General features: G+C 42.9%; 1 protein-coding gene across 3 annotated transcripts in view; it reads left to right on the top strand.

Moving 5' to 3' along the window:
* Positions 1 to 14844: 14844 nt before the first annotated feature.
* Positions 14845 to 21046, top strand: part of SLC44A1 (solute carrier family 44 member 1) — a 218240-nt gene continuing 212038 nt past the window's right edge. For all 3 annotated transcript variants that reach the window (XM_052644681.1, XM_052644682.1, XM_052644680.1), the window contains exon 1: positions 14845 to 14902. In XM_052644681.1, coding sequence (XP_052500641.1) covers positions 14867 to 14902 — 36 coding nt within the window. In that variant the 5' untranslated portion in view covers positions 14845 to 14866. The remainder of the gene's footprint in view (positions 14903 to 21046) is intronic.

Here is a 21046-nt window from a genome sequence, read left to right on the forward strand (position 1 = left end):
AAAGAATATAAAAGACCAATTTTCAGAGTTTAAGAGAAACTACAATGATGACCAAATGGGCTTTCTCAATAGGTTAATACCTGAAGGCATTGGTGCTCACTCTACATTAATACACTTTGACATTTACTTCCTAGAGAGGCTCCAACATTTCCACTGTTTTTAAATGTGAAACTGCTCTCAAGCCACAACTTTTAATTTTACTGTGACATTATCCTTTCCTTTTACCTGAAGTCGTGAATGAGTTGTGCTTGGCAACACATGAAGGAAATTGCTGATGTCAGGAAAAAGACTGGTAATAGAATCAGAACTTTAATGCTGGAAGTGTTTTAGATCAGATTACTGGAGTCTTTCCTTGGCAAAATTTCAACGACAACTATTAGCCAAAGCTGTTACTATAGAAGGACTTACATCCTAGGAAAGCACTTGCATAACAGAAAGAGGGACAGGAAAACCACTCATTGAGAGCATGTTACAGGTCATGGAGGTTCTCATGGCTGTAACAATGAGTAATGGGTTTTATTCACTTCTACTTTAGAGATGGTGAAACTGCTCTTAGCAGAGAGACTAAGGGACTTGCCCAAGGCCTCACAAGTAGGAAGTGGCAAAATGCTTATGCAAGCCCACCTATCTAAGTCCAGGCATCTTTCCATTATGCTACAGAGATTTCCTACAAAACAGCCACTTCTGTCCCCAAAATGGCATTATGAAGTGATGTAAAAGAAAATACAATGGGTAAGAACATAGCTTCTGGAGTCAGCTTAGATCTTGATGACAATCCTGCCACCTAATAGCTGTGGGATGGTGGACAAATTATTACCTTATAAAGCAGTGACAGTCATGCTTACCAAATATTCCTCTTTTCTTGCAATTCCTCCCTCTTACCCTCATGTGAGATGTATAATTAGTGCTAGTTAATGAAATGCAGAGACATTACTTTGCTGACTAAGGTCTGTCTAGTCAAGGCTATGGTTTTTCCAGTAGTCATGTATGGATGTGAGAGTTGGACTGTGAAGAAGGCTGAGCACCGAAGAATTGATGCTTTTGAACTGTGGTGTTGGAGAAGACTCTTGAGAGTCCCTCGGACTGCAAGGAGATCCAACCAGTCCATTCTAAAGGAGATCAACCCTGGGATTTCTTTGGAAGGAATGATGCTAAAGCTGAAACTCCAGTACTTTGGCCACCTCATGCGAAGAGTTGACTCATTGGAAAAGACTCTGGTGCTGGGAGGGATTGGGGGCAGGAGAAGAAGGGGACGACCCAGGATGAGATGGCTGGATGGCATCACGGACTCGATGGACGTGAGTCTGGGTGAACTCCAGGAGTTGGTGATGGACAGGGAGGCCTGGCGTGCTGCGATTCATGGGGTCACAAAGAGTTGGATGCAACTGAGCGACTGAACTGAACTGAACTGAATGAAATGCACCCAAAGTACTGTATGCCATTTCTGGCAGAAGCAGTGAAACATCCACAGATAATTATCCAATTCTTTCTTATCTCTGAGAGACTGGAAGACTTCAAGTTGCACAGGTTGCAGTTATAATATCATGGAGCCTTCATAAACACAGGGACCTGAATGACGTATGGGATAGACATTACTACTCATCTCTCTCCATCCAGACCAACTGTTTTGCCATCCAGACCATGAAGGAGAAATAAACCTCTATTCTATGAAATCGCTTAGATTTGAGAGTAAATTTATTGTAGCAGCATAACCCAGTCTAGTAAGACTACTTTTTCATACCTCATGTTCCTAAACTCTAAAATAGTGATAGTGATTTTGACTTAATAGAAATATTGTGAGGATGATATGAAACTTTTATAGGCTACACCTGAAAACATTGTCAAACTAGCAAGGGTCAGAAGGACACATGGAATGTGTGGCAGTCTGGGTGAATCACGGTCTTCTGTTTTTTCCAGAAGTAGAGGAAAATAGACTGCGTGATCTTCAAAGTTTCCTGCTATTTCTCACATCTAAATTTCTCTCTGATTTCGGAATTTGGTCTTCAATTGTCTGACCCAAATTAATTAGTGACTATTCTGTTGTCAAGGGCTTCCCAGGTGGCACTAGCGGTAGAGAACCTTCCTGCCAGTGCAGGTGATATAAGAGACATGGGTTTGATCCCTGGGTCAGGAAGATTCCCTGGAGGAGGACATGGCAACCCACTCCAGTATTCTCGCCTGGAGAATTCCATGGACAGAGGAACCTGGGGGGCTACGGTCCATAGGGTCACAAAGAGTCAGACACAACTGAAGCAACTTAACATGCACACATGCATTCTGTTGTCAAATGCTGTGCTAAAACATTGGCTTCAGGAGCAGGTCTTAAGGAGGTGCAATGTGGATTTTCTCTGGAGTCAAACTGAGCACACGGCATACATTTTCTCGGAATGGAGAGACAGTCTGGAGGACCTTGGCAGAGTCTCTCTTTTCTACTTATGAAGAAGTATTAACTGAAACTCTTCAGGAGGGAGCCTGGGGAGAGTGGGATAGTTGTGAGATGGCCCTTCTTAAGGAGAACAGCATGTCATTCTTGCTTTAGTACTCCCTTTAAATGTCTTTCTACATCCTTGCAACTAGCTGAGGGGGAGTAAGAGAGCAAAGCTGTCAGACCAGCAGCATCTTAATTATGGAGATTAGAAATATTTTATGCAATTGACACAGCCTCTTCTAAATTACATAGTATTAGGGGAAATGACTCTGTCTAATGCCAATGAGAAAGGAAGAAAGGAGCTCTGAGAAAAACAACAGGTGGATTTTGACAGTTTTTCCAATAAAATAATAATAGTTGGAGAAAAAGAAAACATTAAAAACCAGTCTGATGCTACAATTTTCATAGCCCGAAACAAATCTCTTAACAGGACTTGAGGGAAGCTGGGAATGACGGTAGCTAAGCTTCCAGTTGCTAGTCCAGCCAGACCTCACTGCCCCCCTCCTCCCCTTCCCCTTCATTTTGCTCTGCAGCACCACACTAGAAGACAAACTATTGGAATGCTTGGGAAGTGAGCAAGTTGGTGGTCATGTCAGGCTTCACTCCCAGGTAGTCTATGTCCTTTGCTCAGTGGGAGAAATATCAGTATCCCCAAAGTGGTACCTTGGTATTCTCACTAAGTTCAATTACTTCCCATGGTCCAGTAATTTCCTGCCAGGCATAGGAGTATCTGGTTCTGTAAGAACTGAGACCCATTGAGAGCACCCTGAAGACTGAATGCTTTGCTAAGAATATGGAAGATTCCTGTCAATCATACTTAGGCATCATTTTGCTGAATTGAGCAGGGGAGTTGATGAGTAGGGGCAAGAGCTTCAGCACCTACTGTTTTTATTATTTAATCTCTCCTTCCTCTAGACCTCCTTGTAGGATATCATCATCTTTTTAAAGTGAAAAGCTCCTTTTACTACCTATTTGTTCCAAAGTCCCTGCTCCTTTTGCCTGTAGGAGGTACAAACTCCAGGGCTTATGGATGCCATTGGATAATGCAGATGGGAGAAGCTGGCTCCTGTCAGAAAACTTGAGAGAGTGTTGGGAACTGTATGTAGCAAATTGGAGAGCTCACGACAATACCTCCTATCCTGCACTCTCCTCTCACAATGTGACTTTGATATTTTAGTTGAAGGTGGGATGGTGGTCATATCTATGGTTTCTTCCCTTGAATCTGGATGGGCCTATGACTACAGCAAAAGGCATGCTATCTGCTGTCTGAGGCTAGGTTATAAAAGATAATGCAGTGTCAGCCTGGTCCTCTTGGGATGCTCACTCTTGGAACCCAGCCACATGCTGCAAGGAAACCTGGGTCATGCCGTAAGTTCTGGCCAACAGCCAATAGCCAGCCTCAAGTACACCAGACATGCAAGGGAGAAGACTTTGAAATGACTCCTGACCCATCCACTGTCTGTTTGTCCTTCTGTGAGAATTGCCTAGCCGAGCTTACTGAGTCCCCAGAACTATGAGAGATGATCATGAATAGTTGTTGCTGTTTTAAATCACCAAGTTTTAGTTTGGTTTGTGATACATTAATGGATAATAAGAACAGCCAACAAATCTTACTCATTTCTTTGTGTGTGTGTGTGGCCATGCCATGAGGCTTGTGGGATATCAGTTCCCTGACCAGAGATCCAACCTGGGGCCTTGGCAGGGAGAGCTCGGAGTCCTAACCACTGGACTGCCAGGGAATTTCCAGATCTTACTCAATTCTAAACCTGCACTTTTGCTTAAGTCCTTTTGTGACCTTGAACCTAACTGCTGTTCAAGGACCAGCTTAATACATTTTATAAACATTGCTTAATAGTGATCTGTTTCTCCAACATTGATAGGTCATTTGGGAGGACCCTGCCCTCTTGCAACTATTTTATTAAAATATTTTAATATACTTTAAAAAAACAATACTTGCTTTTGTCAAAACTACAAACAATACAGGGATCAATAATCAAGAAACTCTCTCCCTTCTGTCTTGCTCTGTTTCACTCCAGTTTACCTCCATCCCCTCTCCAAAGGTAACTGCTTAACAGAGTCATACATATTCCTCACAACCTCTTCTGCAAACACACACACACACACACACACACACACACACACACTTCACATAAATCGAATTCCATCACAATACTGTTTTAGAAATTGCTTTTTCAGCTGATGGTTTATTTTAGTTATCTTTCTGCCAGTGAATACTAATTTATCGCATACTTTTTAATAGCTATATAGTATTTCCTATTATTTGCCCAATTGCTTAATCAATATTCTCTTTATAGACCCCATGGGCTGTAGCCCACCAGGCTCCTCTCTCCATGGAATTCTCCAGGCAAGAATACTGGAGTGCGTTGCTATTTCCTTCTCCAGGGGTTTCTTCCCGACCCGGGGATTGAACACAAGTATCCCGCATTGCAGGCAGACTCTTTACCAGCTGAGCCACCAGGGAAGACTTACAGAAATGTAGGTTTTCCCAAAATTTTCCTTATTAAAAACAAGACTCTACTGCTGTTACATACATTCCTGGGAGAAGAATTGCTGAGGTTAAAAAAAATACACCCTTTTTTAGCTTTGGTATAAATTCTTAAATTCCTCTTCAGAAAGAGTTAACTATATTCCTATCAATAGTATATGAGAGGATTGTGACTTTCCCTGACACTGGATATTATCAAGCTTTTAAATCTTGGCTGGCGTTTTAGGTGAGGAATAATAGCTCCTAATTTTTTTAACTTACAGTTTTATTATTGGTGAAGTTGAGCAGCATTTCACATTTTATTAGTCCCTATATTTCTTTCACTGTGGATTTTGTCTGCTATGCCCTTTGCCCATTTTTCTGTTTTTTTTGTTTTTTTTTTTTTTTTAAGTAGGAGTTTTTTTAGTATTATGGATACAGGCTGCTATAACAAAATACCATACACTGGGATAGCTTATAAGCGATTTCGGTGAGAAACAGAAATTTGTTTCTCACAGCTGTGGAGTTTGCAAGTACAAAATCTAGATGTCAGCACATCAAGGTTTTGGTGAAGGTACTCTTCTGGGTTGCAGATCACAATTTCTTGTGTCCTTACATAGTGGAAGTGTTAGGGAGCTTTCTGGAATATCTTTTACAAAACATTAATTCCATTCGTGAGGGCTCCATCCTCCTGACTTAAGCACATCCCAAAGGCCTATATCTCCTAAAACTGTCATGTTTGGCATTAGGATTTCAACACATGAACTTTGGGAGACATTCAGATCATAGCAGGAGAACTTTCACAAATCACTTTGCAAGTACTACTAATCTGTTTGTTGGTTGCGTTTATTAATAAAACATTTTGTATCAAGGAGTTTTAAAAGGGTTATGTGGTTGATCTCTTTTACTAAGGCTATGATGCCTTCTGGACTTCCTAGATGGTGCTAGTGGTAAAGAACCCTCCTGTAAATACAGGAGACTTAGGAGACTCGGGTTTGATTCCTGGGTCAGGAAGATCCCAGAGGGCATGGCAACCCACTCCAGTATTCTTGCCTGGAGATTCCCATGGACAGAGGAGCCTGGAGGGCTCCAGCCCATGGGATCACAAAGAGTCAGACATGACTGAAACAATTTAGCTAGCTAGCTAGCCATGGTGTCTTCCAAAGAAAAACACTTTCATACTTACAGTTTTATATAAGTAGTTTTTATTCTGTTGTTTCATAGGAGAAAAAGCCAAAAAATAAAAAAAAATGATTGTTTAATATTTCAGATAACCTTTTCTTTGAGATATTCTAAGCATTTAATTTACAAATCTAAATTTCCAGGAACTCATACTGAAAAAATTCATTCATTCATTGAAGAGATGTTTATGACACATTCTTGGGTACCAAGCTGTTTTCTAGGCTTTCAGTACACAGTGGGAACATGTCTAGTGGAGTTAATAATAAAAGGGGGTACAGGGGAAGAATTGTAATGCAATAATTTTTTTAGGAAGCAAAATAAATTTATCTCTGTGCTTCTGAGTTTATACAGCACATGGACTCATTGTTCTCATTACATTTAAACATAACATACTCAAAATCTTGGCTTTAATGTCTTTCCACTTCACTAAAATATAAACGACTTAGGGGCAAGCAATGTCCTTCATTCATCTTTGAATCTTTGGCATCTAGCTAGTATCTGATCATTATAATGGCTCAAGAACTACATTATGAAATAAATGGATTTCCCTATTTTACAAATTGCCTCTTTCCTTCTCAAATGAATATTCATAATCCTGCCTTCCTTCCCCTTCTTCCTCACCCACCACCCCAAAATAAAAGCCAACACTGGGCTCCAGGGGCAGTTCAGTGATGAAGAATCCACCGACCAGTGCAGGGTACACATGTCTCGGAGCAACCACAACTATTGAGCCTGTGGTGTAGAGCCTGTGCTCCACAACAAGAGAAGCCATCTCAATGAAAAGCCCGTGCACCACAACTAGGGAATACCCCCCACTCTCCACAACTAGAGAAAAAGCCCACGCAGCAAAGAAGACCCAACACAGCCAAAAATAAATAAATAAGATTATATATTAAGATGAAAAGACGCTTACTCCTTGGAAGGAAAGTTATGACCAACCTAGAAAGCACATTAAAAGCAAAGACATTACTTTGCCAACAAAGATCCTTCTACTCAAGGCTATGGTTTTTCCATTGGTCATGTATGGATGTGAGAGCTGGACTGTGAAGAAAGCTGAGCGCCGAAAAATTGATGCTTTTGAACTGTGGTGTTGGAGAAGACTCTTGAGAGTCCCTTGGACTGCAAGGAGATCCAACCAGTCCATTCTAAAGATCAGTCCTGGGTGTTCTTTGGAAGGAATGATGCTAAAGCTGAAACTCCAGTACTTTGGCCACCTCATGTAAAGAGCTGACTCATTGGAAAAGACTCTGATGCTGGGAGGGATTCGGGGCAGGAGGAGAAGGGGACGACAGAACAGAGGATGAGATGGCTGGATGGCATCACCAACTCGATGGACGTGAGTTTGAGTGAACTCTGGGAGTTGGTGATGGACAGGGAGGCCTGGCGTGCAGCAATTCATGGGATCGCAGAGTTGGACACGACTGAGAGACTGAACTGAACTGAACTGACATATTGAAAAAACCAACACTAGTTTTATGTTAGAAACAGATCAAGTCCCTGGAAGTCAAGTTAGCATTTTTGTCGTTTTTGTTCAGTCGCTAAGTTGTGTTCGACTCTTTGTGACCCCATGGACTGCAGCACGCCAGGCATACAAGATACTTAATCTAATGTACTTAGTTCATAAGAGAGACTCAATAAAAACAAATTGGATAAATGAATATCTACAGATTTTTTAAAAATGACTTTCAGAAAAATAATAGGGAAGTGCCACACCCCTATGAACACAAGTTCACAGCAAGTACTTTTAGAGAACTTAAATGTTGTTTGATCTTGTAATGGAAATCTCAGTGAAAATAAATAAAAACCAGAGTTTTTAATTAAGGCTGGTGAAACATCAGCTTACAAGTGTGGGCAGGAGCAAAGTTGCAAAGCTAAGGAATAATGATTCTCGCCAAGGGCTGACTGGGAACAATGTTTTCTTTTTCTGTCACATACCTGAGTTTAGGGAAGCTCTTTCCCCCTTGTTTCTAACTTCAGGGTTTAACTAGGAGGCTGGAATACATTTCAATCTTTTCAAATAGAGACCTGATCTTGCCTCTCTGGTAATGAGTGAACAGTTACAGCCCTTTTGGTTACAATTAGTTTTCACTTTTGGAGCATTTCCCAGGGGTGACATGGGAATAGCTTCGAGGAGGAGGTTTTGGGACAGATCTGGAAGTGAGGGCTCTGCTGAGGGAAACGTGCTTTTGGTGGGATGTGACTGTGAACACAGTGTGTGCTAAAATGTAAATAACACCGCCAAAGCACCAAATACCACAAATTAAAAAAATTTTAATAAAGGACTCCTCTGAGCAGTTATAGTCATACACACATATAGATGTATCTGAATTTCTTTTATCCCCCCAAATCTGAAATCATGTGAACAATGAGTTGGGCTTTATTAATATCCAGAAAGAGCATTAGTTCCATGTTTTCCCTAGGTGAGTGACCAGCACCAAGCCCTCCATTTGAAGCTGGAAACACTGAAATTCACACGGCCAATTATGCAATACTAGACCACTGGGAAGCATTTCTGGCTGGCTCAGCTGGTGATCTGATTTTACCCTGCAGCAGCAAGATTGATAGACCTTATAATTTTATTCTGGTTAGTGTAGATGCTGTTCTTACATAAGTTTTTTTTTTTTTAAACTCCTCTGCATCTCAAAAGAGAAAACCTGAGTCCTTCCCAAGTGGTTTGCCTCAATGACATCTCATGGTGATAAGATCAGTACCCCAATCACCAGCTAGAGTGATCCTTTCACAATTTCTGAATTTGATGTAGTTTAATTTCATTGAATGCTGTGTGAGCTTGCTTATGAGAGCGGATGAAAAGGAACAGTAATTTGTCCCCTTCTAAATCATTCCTTTTATGAGGCTTCTTTGGGCATGAGGGAAAGAGACTCATTCTTCGAAGGTACAGAATATCAATTGGGGAGCTGTTTCTCTCATGCTAATGACAAGGTATAACTTAAAAACATCACATTCATATGCATATATGGTACATATATACATAATTGGTATATTTACAAAGCACATAGCAGAACCTTAGAACTCTTAGTTCCATTAACCCTTAAAAGGAAAACTGAAATTCAGATCAGCCCAAGTACAGAGGAATGTGCTCCCTTTCAATTATATTCACCCATTATCCTTGTCTAGGAAAGACACCTCCAAAAAATATGAAATGAACTTTTTTTTTTCCTGAAGCACTGCCAGAGTCTGTTATGTATTTATCAGCTTCTGCAGTTTTAATTACAAAATAACCACTAGCTACTACATAGAATAACTACACTAGCCAAAAAGATTTTTATAATCTGAGAGAAATGCTCCCATATTGATACTGCTAAGAGAAACAAACTCCCCTTTCCTTGATTATAAAGAAGTAAGACAGATGGCTTCTTGTTTAAGACTGTAATTTTACTTTCAGCCTCCTTCCTCAGTTAAAAAACAAGATGTACTTTGATGCTTTGAGGGAAAATCTCAAGGGAAGGTTTTTTAAAATTCCTGGTTGCACTGAATAATTGACAAACAATTGAGAGCTGAGAAAGATACAAAGGAGAAAATGCTATAGCATGTTTTCCGGGAGTTTACAATCTAATTGTGGAGTTCACAATCAGAATTGGGACCAGAGCCATTGAAGTATTATTTTTTTTTTTCACTTCTGTTTAATGGCCTAATGGTTACTGATAAAACCCTTAGGATTCACAGTGGTATGGTTGACCCTCTGATCAAATTGGAAGGGAATAGAGGGAGAATGCAGAGGAAGAATTAATAATCTCAAGCAGTACTTACTGAGTCCTTACTGTCCTACTGAAAATGACATATTAGTCGCTCAGTCGTGTCCAACTCTTTGCAACCCCATGGACTGTAGCTCACCAGGCTCCCCTGTCCATGGAATTCTCCAGGGAAGAATACTGGACTGGGTTGCTTTTCCCTTCCCCAGGGGATCTTCCTGACCCGGGGATGGAACCCAGGTCTCCCACGTTGCAGGTGGGTTTTTTACCACTAGCGTCACCCGGAAGCCCCTACTGTCCTACTGGGTGCTTTCATATAGTGTTTAGTCTTGACAACAGCTCTTCCTGGTCATCCTTATCACCTGTTTTTCACAGAGCAGGAGAAAGAGGCTTAGAGAAATGATTCATCCCTGGTAACAGACCTAAGAAATAGAGTAGCCATCATGGTCAACAAAAGAGTCCAAAATGCAGTACTTGGATGCAGTCTCAAAAACGACAGAATGATCTCTGTTCGTCTCCAAGGCAAACCATTCAATATCACAGTTATCCAAGTGTATGCCCCAACCAGTAACGCTGAAGAAACTGAAGTTGAACAGTTTTACGAAGATCTACAAGATCTTTTAGAACTAACACCCAAAAAAGATGTCCTTTTCATTCTAGGGGACTGGAATGCAAAAGTAGGAAGTCAAGAAACACCTGAAGTAACAGGCAAATTTGGCCTTGGAATGCGGAATGAAGCAGGGCAAAGGCTAATAGAGTTTTCCCAAGAAAATGCACTGGTCATAGCAAACACCCTCTTCCAGCAACACAAGAGAAGACTCTACACATGGACATCACCAGATGGTCAACACCGAAATCAGATTGATTATATTCTTTGCAGCCCAAGATGGAGAAGCTCTATACAGTCAACAAAAACAAGACCAGGAGCTGACTGTGGCTCACATCATGAACTCCTTATTGCCAAATTCAGACTTAAATTGAAGAAAGTAGGGAAAACCACTAGACCATTCAGGTATGACCTAAATCAAATCCCTTATGATTATACAGTGGAAGTGAGAAAAAGATTTAAGGGCCTAGATCTGATAGACAGAGTGCCTGATGAACTATGGATGGAGGTTGGTGACATTGTACAGGAGACAGGGATCAAGACCATCCCCATGGAAAAGAAATGCAAAAAAGCAAAATGGCTGTCTGGGGAGGCCTTACAAATAGCTGTGAAAAGAAGAGAGGCAAAAAGCAAAGGAGAAAAGGAAAGATATAAGCATGTGAATGCAGAGTTCCAAAGAATAGCAAGAAGAGATAAGAAAGCCTTCTTCAGCAATCAATGCAAAGAAGTAGAGGAAAACAACAGAATGGGAAAGACTAGAGATCTCTTCAAGAAAATTAAGAGATACCAAGAGAACATTTCATGCAAAAATGGGCTCGATAAAGGACAGAAATGGTCTGGACCTAACAGAAGCAGAAGATATTAAGAAGAGGTGGCAAGAATACACAGAAGAACTGTACAAAAAAGATCTTCACGACCCAGATAATCATGATGGTGTGATCACTAATCTAGAGCCAGACATCTTGGAATGTGAAGTCAAGTGGGCCTTAGAAAGCATCACTATGAACAAAGCTAGTGGAGGTGATGGAATTCCAGTTGAGCTGTTTCAAATCCTGAAAGTTGATGCTGTGAAAGTGCTGCACTCAATATGCCAGCAAATTTGGAAAACTCAGCAGTGGCCACAGGACTGGAAAAGGTCAGTTTTCATTCCAATTCCAAAGAAAGGCAATGCCAAAGAATGCTCAAACTACGACACAATTGCATTCATCTCACATGCTAGTAAAGTAATGCTCAAAATTCTCCAAGCCAGGCTTCAGCAATACGTGAACTGTGAACTCCCTGATGTTCAAGCTGGTTTTAGAAAAGGCAGAGGAACCAGAGATCAAATTGCCAACATCCACTGGATCATGGAAAAAGCAAGAGAGTTCCAGAAAAACATCTATTTCTGCTTTATTGACTATGCCAAAGCCTTTGACTGTGTGGATCACATTAAACTGTGGAAAATTCTGAAAGAGATGGGAATACCAGACCACCTAACCTACCTCTTGAGAAATCTGTATGCAGGTCAGGAAGCAACAGTTCGAACTGGACATGGAACAACAGACTGGTTCCAAATAGGAAAAGGAGTACATCAAGGCTGTATATTGTCACCCTGCTTATTTAACTTCTATGCAGAGTACATCATGAGAAATGCTGGACAGGAAGAAACACAAGCTGGAATCAAGAATGCTGGGAGAAATATCAATAACCTCAGATATGCAGATGACACCACCCTTATGGCAGAAAGTGAAGAGGAACTAAAAGGCCTCTTGATGAAAGTGAAAGTGGAGAGTGAAAAAGTTGGCTTAAAGCTCAACATTCAGAAAACGAAGATCATGGCATCTGGTCCCATCACTTCATGGGAAATAGATGGGGAAACAGTGGAAACAGTGTCAGACTTTTTTGGGGGGGGGCTCCAAAATCACTGCAGATGGTAACTGCAGCCATGAAATTAAAAGACGCTTACTCCTTGGAAGGAAAGTTATGACCAACCTAGATAGTATATTCAAAAGCAGAGACATTACTTTGCCAACTAAGGTGTGCCTAGTCAAGGCTATAGTCTTTCCTGTGGTCATGTATGGATGTGAGAGTTGGACTGTGAAGAATGCTGAGCATTGAAGAATTGATCCTTTTGAACTGTGGTGTTGGAGAAGACTCTTGAGAGTCCCTTGGACTGCAAGGAGATCCAACCAGTCCATTCTGAAGGAGATCAACCCTGGGATTTCTTTGGAAGGAATGATGCTAAAGCTGAAGCTCCATTACTTTGGCCACCTCATGTGAAGAGCTGACTCATTGTAAAAGACTCTCATGCTGGGAGGGATTGAGGATAGGAGAAGAAGGGGACGACCGAGGATGAGATGGCTGGATGGCATCACAGACTCGATGGATGTGAGTTTGAGTGAACTCCGAAAGATGGTGATGGACAGGAAGGCCTGGCGTGCTGCGATTCATGGGGTCGCAAAGAGTGGGACAGGACTGAGCGACTGAACTGAACTGAACTGAACTGAACAGACCTAGAGAATTGAAGTACACCAACTGGGAATTCCTCTTTGGCCTTTCCTTTGGTGGTCCCTAGGTTCCCATCTTGACTTTCCTTTGCTTAGATTCCCTTTCAATGCACCTGAAGTCAGTTTCAGTTCAGTTCAGTCGCTCAGTCGTGTCCGACTCTTTGCAACCCCATGAATTGCAGCACGCCAGGCCTCCCTGTTCATCACCAACTCCCAGAGTTCACTCAGACTTGCGTCCAACGAGTCAGTGATGCCATCCAGCCATCTCATCCTCTGTCATCCCCTTCTTCTCCTACCCTCAATCCCTCCCAGCATCAAAGTCTTTTTCAATGAGTCAACTCTTCGCATGAGGTGCCAAAGTACTGGAGTTTCAGCTTTAGCATCATTCCTTCCAAAGAAATCCCAGGGTTGATCTCCTTCAGAATGGACTGGTTGGATCTCCTTGCAGTTCAAGGCTTACTTCTGTACTATTTCCGTCCCCCTTAGCTTTTGAGTAATCTTTAAAACTTGCTGTCTTTCATTTGGCAGTCAGACCTTCTAGTCTCCTTTGGACCTTTGCAAATAAGTTTTTTTTTTTTCCCCCTAACTGATCTGTCTTTAAGACATTCTTTGACCGGATGAAAGGAAACATGAAAAGGTTTAAAACAGTGCCTCGTAAGTGGTTCTCTTAATGTTAAGCATGATCTATAGTTTTATTCCTGCCACATTTTAACTGTTCTCATATCACACTTTCTCAGCCTCTTGGGGTTGTAGTTCTTGAAGATGGTGACAGCACTTACTCTTAACTTGCTGATACTGCCTAGCGTATTCACGGAACAACAAGGAATTTTAAGACAGCAGGAACTTTGGCACTTTTGTTCACCTCTTTTTCCCAGTGCTTGTAAATTACTGGAACTTAGTATGCCTGCGGTATACATATGCTTTAATATGATGAATTAATACTTATTTGTGTGTGTGTGTGTGTGTGTGTGTGTGTGTGTGTGTGTGGACTATTCTGTGTAAAGTTTCGTTCAGATCCAATATGTCTCTGAATTGAGAGACCTGGAGAATTTTTTGCCTTTTCCTTATTTTCGTCCCTTTATAACAATTTCGACCTTGGGTGCTTTCCATCAAACTCTTGGTGCCTTCAAGGCTTAGTTTCCACATCAGCAAAATGGGGCTAGTAGCAACAGATGCTTGTTTCTCCTTGTCCTCTGTCACACAGTAGTTCTCCACGGGGTTACTGCGTACGCTTTCCTCTGGATAAAAATCAGTCACCTGAGAGGTAAGAAACCATTAAGGTCCTCGGGTTGCAAGCCCGATAGGGATACAGACCAACAGCTCCGCAAGCCTCGCCGGTGCTTCCCCGGTCCGGAAACAACCCGACCCCATTTCGGCTGCGAGCCTGCCCAGCCTTCGTGTGCCCCAGCCTCAGGCGCCCTCTCGCGCAGAGGTAGCGCTCTGCCTCGGTGCCACAGCTAAATGGGCTCGGTACCGCGCAGGCCCCGACGCGCGCCGAAGGGCCCGGCCTAGTTTTGGCCGCAGCCGCCCGACCGCCCGCGCGGCGCTGCACTGGGGGCGGGGAGTCTGATGGGAGACGCGCGCGGCGCTGAGGAGGCGGCGGCCCGGGAGAGGGAGCGGGAGAGGGACTGGGCGCGGGAGGCGGGAGGCGGGGGACAGGGGGAGGTGCCGCCGCCGCCGCCGCCCGCCCCTTTCCGCTGGGGAGCAGCTGCAGTAGCAGGAGCGGAGCAGGAACCGCGCAGCCACAGCCGCCGCCGCTGCCGCCGCCGCCGGGGGATGTGGTCGGCGCCCTCCCCGAGCCGCGCCGCCTCCTGAGTACCCGCCGCCGCCCGAGCCGCCGCCGCCGCCGCCGCCGAGTCGTGCGGGGCCAGGCCGCGCCCTCCCAGGGCGCCCGCCGGCTCGCATGCCGAGGGGCTCCGGGGCGTAGCTGCGCGCCCGGCGCCGCCTCCGGGCTCCTCCGGCCCCGCCATGGGCTGCTGCAGCTCCGCCTCCTCAGCCGCGCAGGTGAGGGGCTCCCGCCTCCCGGCCGCCCACCCGGATGCCTCCCCCGCGCCGCGCGGCGGTCTCCCGCCGCCTTCCACGACCCGCGAGCTTCCCTTCAGCCCACCGTGCACTCCAGAGACGTCCCCCACCCGCACCTCCCCCTGTCCCGCCGTTGCCCCCGCGCTGGCTCCCGGGGCAGCCGACAGGCAGGCGCCTCAGCGCGGCCCCCGGGGCGCCCCTTGCAGACTTGGCCGCCGCCTACTAGTCACACCTGAGCGGCGCGTCCCGCCAGCCCGCAGGTAGAGGCAAGAAGGACGCCTGCTCTCTGCCCCAGGTGGCACCCCCCCTCCTTCGTCTTCCGGGCCTGCCTCCTCGCTTCCCACCTCCTTCGAGTCCGCCCGCTCCACATCCACAGACTATCATCTGTGCTCGCTGGAGGAGTAGCTCCAGCTTGGGCTGTTCGCCCCATCTCCCACCTTATTACAGTTTCTGCTCTATTGGAGATTCTGTCCGTTTTCTCCTGCCGGCTGCCCCCGGTCCGGGTTCAAGCGTTTAAGCGGATCCCGGAGCCCTCCTACGACCCGGTTTCCCAGATTCCAGCGGCTCGCCACCCAACCCATCCCCCCTTTGTGCCTTGACCTCAGACACCCAGGCCTCTTCGCACACCAAGGCCCCTGCGGGAGCGCGGGGATTGCGCTGGGAAGGAGATTGGGCACCTGGAGGGTGACGGGAGCGTTACGGAAACTCCCTCTTTGTTGCCAGTGTAACAGGAGGAAGAGGTGCCGAATTTAGTTTTTCTGTGGGCACACTGGCTGAGTGTTGTCGCTGAGGGCTGAGATGCAGAGATTTCTCCCAGCGTCTACCCTGCCCCCATCCAAATTTCGCTAACCTGCCTCTCTTGCCGATCGGAGCCCTTAACCTGGATAGAAATGTTTTAGACAACTGTATAAGGATCAGATGTAATAGGACTTGACTGCTGTCCGCTAATAACTGAGAGGACCTGTTTGTACATTACCTAATTTAGTGGATTAGTGAGTGTATTTACAAATACGATAAAAAGCAATCAGGAATACTGCATCAAACTGTCTGGTGGTGGTGTATGAAAAATAGGCTCTGACAATGCCTGGGATGTAATCTCACAGTTTCATTAGCATAGAATTTAACTACGGTCTTTGACTTGTTTGTTTTGCGGGGGAGACAAGGGCTCTTGTTTTTAGAAATAAAGGCTCGTCGGTTCTTGGTGAAGAAAAACGCTAGTTTGGGGGAAAAAATTCCTTCAGAGATCTAGCATCTGTGATAATGCCAGAAGTGTTTTGCTACTGCTAAATGACTATATATAACTCAGTTTTAAATAACCTGCATACTTGTTCTGAAAATCTGAGATCTGTCAGAAAATGACTGGAATTGCAGATGAATGGAGGACATCTATGTTTTATCAAGTATCCATCCTATTTGTCCATTTCTTTTTTCGGTGTTTGCTTACTCGTTTTTTTTTTTCTTTTCCTATTAGGATCATAGGCTGATTGGCTTCGTTAGTTAAACCTTACTGTTCAGTTAGAATAACAAAGAAAAACTATAAATAGTGGTGTTAGGAGGGAGAGGTCTATAGTTTTAATATTAACAGATAAAGGTGTGGAATCACACAATGCCTTTCAACTGGTTAGAGGTTTCAGGAGAGAGGGAGGAATCTAGTTGGGTGCTGTTGGTCTAATATTTATTTACTTAAATATTATTTTGACAAAAATGGTATCTTTGCTGTTGCCTTTCTCTGAAGAATTGGTTTACTGTGCATCCTCTTTTGGACATAAAATGCCTTAGAGACAGGAAAGTATCGGATAGTTCATGGATGGCTTGTACCGTGTTTATAATCAATTAAATTTGGAAGGGGTGGATGCTGGACCCAAACTCTACTTAACAGGTCTTGCATTTGACTAGCTCCACATCTTACTTTTCAGAATGCTGTCACACATATTTTCCTTGTTTTTTTCCTCTTCTTGCAGCCACTGTTTGCTTCATGCCGTGTTCTACAGACAAGACGCATGTCATGCACCCTGAGGGGCCCATTTTTTTTTTGCCCCTGTGGTTTCCTATAACCAATCAACAGCTGTCACATGCCCTTAAGTTCAGCTTTAGGGACTTGTAGTGTTTAGTGCAGCATTGAGGAGCAGGTTTTGTGCCAAAGAGCAGGTCATCATTTTTTTTTTCTTCCTTATTTGAGGTTTTGGCATCATTCTTTATTTGTAAAATGTAATCAATCTGCTGTATTTTGATGCTCCTTTCAGGCAAATCATCAGTTGGGATAATACAGTATCTATATGTGTTGTGTTGACACCAAATGGGGATGCAGCTGCACGTCGTCTCTAAACGTGAGCCTCCATGTCACTATGAACTTCTCTAAGAGGCCTGGATCATGTTCTCAGGCACAATGTTTCTTTCATCCCTTCTGTTGGATTGTAAACTTCTTGAATATAGGAACTGTTTTTGTTTCCCACATGTATGTATTCATTGCAGTGCCTTACTATACCTTGCATATGATAGTGGCTCAGCAATAGTCAACAGAAAATAGATACACAGATTGGAACATTTCGCTGGCAAGTAACATTTAATATGAATCCAGCCCTGAACCATGTGCTGTTTCACTTCCATGAGCTGATTGACTAATGTCTCCAAGCCATCCTCTTCTAAGTCCAAATTTGAACTGTTTAAGTTAAAATTCACTTGCCTTTCCCACATTCCATCCTAGTCTTTCAGTGGGACTGTCAGTTTGCAGAATTGAGCAAGTTTTTTCTTTGCTACTGGTGCTCTGCTCAGTGCTTATAGTTTAGTGGGAGCAGTGGCTAAAACGTCTTAAAGGAGCTTGTGTGCAAACTCTAATGATAACCTGCACAGCACATCAAAACAAACGTGCTTTGTGGTAATCTGCAGTTCAGCTTAGCTTTTCTCAGTGGTATCGTCAGCAACTTTAAAGTCCTGGCAGGTTTTATCATTGTAAATATAGTGTGTTTCCTCTTTGTAGTAGGGATTCACTTTTGAAATAAATATGTTATTTTCCCTCATAGTCTCTTGCTATATTTTAGACTCTCATAAAAGAGTTATTGTCTTCCAAACTGTTTCATCTCTTGTAGTCTGTTTGGGTATTATTTTCATTTTCTTGGCAGTGTCTGAATATCATAATTTGTCTTCAAAATAATTATCCTGTTTTTGGATTTAGATTAAGTGTCACATTCTATACCTACTTGTATTTCATTGTTTAAGGATGAAATTATTGGCAAAATTATTTGTACTGTATCAGATACGTGTGTCTAAGAATCTTAAGAACTCTTAGAAATGTTTATAGAACTCTTAATTATGTTTTGTTTTCTTATTAGTGACCACTGCAAGTTACTTGCTAATACTAGTAGTTGCTCAAGACAAGCCAGTACATGATAGCATTTGCCTAAAAATCTCTTTGAAGTGAACATAAAAGTGAGATAGTCTTGAGTTTCTTTTTACAGCACTAATCCTCCCTAAGACTCTTAAAATTTATTCCCAACTCTCCATAATTCGTTTGTTCTGTTATAACCTGACATAATTTCTATCCTTGTAATGTTAAACTTCAAAGTTCACTTGTAAATCTTCTGATTTATGAAATGTTCTTTCCCATTGACAAACCAGTTTGAATGAAGGAGGCTTTTGAAAGATTACTTAGCGAAGTGTCAAAAGTCTTTGTCGTTAATGGCGAGATCATTATTTCTCACAGTAGTGCTTTGGAAGTCAGGAGATTTTGCAAGTGCTCTGAAGTTCAATGTCCTTTGGTTCTAACCTTAGAAATTGTGAGAGGGATGGAGGATAATCTTCCTCGTTGGACAAACTGCCCCTTATATCTGTCTGTTGGAGAGGTTGTTCTTATCTCTGGTCTTGTCCCATGTTGTCAAATTGAGAGCTCTGTCTTTAACTGTTTTTCCAGCTCTCATATCTTGTCTTGGGATGAAATGAAAAATGAGAAACAATCAAGTGGTTCACAAACACTGGTTAACTTTTAAGAATGTTAGCTGTTCTTTAGAAGAATTTTAATAGTAACCGTAGTCTCCTGCTTTATGGAATTTGAAGTCAGAGGTTAAAAATGAAATTTGAAGAATAGTGGGAATTACCAACGGAGACTAAGTTATTCTGGTAAAATGCGCCCAACAAACTATACCTGTTCTAACTGAAGCAAAGAATCGTAGCGTGGAGACTGTTTTTGTCTTCTGAATACTGTGCTGTTAGCATGTGCTGTGCTTAGTTGCTCGGTCCTGTCCGACTCTTCACGACCCTGTGGGCTGTAGCCTGCCAGACTCCTCTGTCCATGAGGATTCTCCAGGCAAGAATACTGGAGTAGGTTGCCATGCCCTCCTCCAGGGGATCTTCCCAACCCAGGGATCAAACCCAGGTCTCCGGCATTGCAGGTGGATTCTTTACCATCTGAGCCACCAGGAATGCCCATGCATAGAAAACCCATTCCTTAAAATATATAAATCAATGTTAATATTAAAATTGACTGGAAAGTAATGTAAAAATGATGAGACTTTTTGTATAGCTATTTTTCACAGCCCTTTTCGCATTTCAACTTCTCCAGTAATTCTGAAGTCGACTTTACTTCCATTTACGGCTGAGGAAGTTGAGACTGGGATGTTAGTTGAGACTTGGCTGAAGTCTCAGAGCTACTAATGGGTCAACCCAAACTTTACCCTTGTCTTGAATCTGAGTCCCATGCTTCTGTTTCTGTGTTCACTTATATGCTTTCCGTATCTTAAATTGTAGTTCATTTTATCTTTAGAAAGGGTCCACTCAATAACATTGTGAAATAAGGAATGTCCAAGTTCAAGTCATGCCATTTTGAACTTGCTGCAGTTACTAGATAGGGAGCAACATGATATAATAAGCAAAACTAGTCCAGTTAGAAAGTTCCCAGGCTTAACAAATACTACCAAATACTACTTGATGTGTTAATCCTATCATTTAGAAATGTTGTTGGCTTGGAGGATATTTATTTATAGAAATATATTCTGTATTATATGCTACTACTGGTAATTGGTTTCATGTCCGACTCTTTGTGACCCCATGGACTGTAGCCTACCAGGCTCCTCAATCCACAGAATTCTCCAGGCAAGAATACTGGAGTGGGTTGCCATTTCCTTCTCCAGGGGATCTTTCCTACCCAGGGATCGAACTTGGGTCTCTCGCATTGCAGGCAGACACTTTACCGTCTGAGCCACCAGAGAAGCCCTTAGTAAATGTTATGGAAAACCCCAAACAAACTTTCTGGCCAACTCAATATTTTGCTATCTCCTTCTTCCCCAACCCGTTCCTGTAGAAAGGAGAATTATTTCAGTTTCATAACTTTGACTCAGATTTTTGGGACTCTCAGGACTATTAGAGATAAACTAGAACTACTGTCTTTTCTGTTGAACTAAACTGGAATGTAGAGATATGAAGTCTGAGGTCAGAAAGATACATTATGAGGTAACTCAAACTAGAAACCTACTTAGTCACGCTCTCTCTCTCTTTATTTTTTTTTTTAATTTTGGCCTCTCCAGGAGGCATGTGGAATCTTAGTTTCCCAGATCCCTGATCTTAGACCAGGAATCAAACCTACACCCCTTGCAATGGAAGTGCAGAGTCTTAACCCAGTGGACCACGAGGGAACTCCTGAAACCCAGTTAGTCCCTTAATCTTTCTGTAGTTACCATTATCTTTGCAATCTTGATACCACATTGGAAACACTTAGAAAGCTTAAAAAAAAAAAAAAAAAACCCACGATTCCTGGATTCTCCTTTCAGAGATTCTAATTTCCTTGGTCCAGGAGTACTGCTTGGACCTCAAAAAGTTTTAAAGTTGCCCTGATGATTTTCATGTTTTGCCAAGGTTGAAAACCACTCTTCCATACCCTTTCTGTGATAATTCCATCTCCTTCTATGGTTTTAGTTACAACCCATTTGCTGACAATTCTCAAACTAAATTACTGAACTGAAACCAACTTTATCCTGGCTTCAAAACTGTATATCCACTGATTACTTACCACTTCCACTAGAATGTCTTGTAGGCAACTCAGACTCAGTGTGTCAAAACTAAACTCAAAGTATGTAGACACAGATACACAAATCTTTTTCAGTATCTTTGGTTCACTGAATGACACCAATATCATGG

This window comes from Budorcas taxicolor, chromosome 8 (genome assembly GCF_023091745.1).
Source record: "Budorcas taxicolor isolate Tak-1 chromosome 8, Takin1.1, whole genome shotgun sequence".
NCBI lineage: Eukaryota > Metazoa > Chordata > Mammalia > Artiodactyla > Bovidae > Budorcas > Budorcas taxicolor.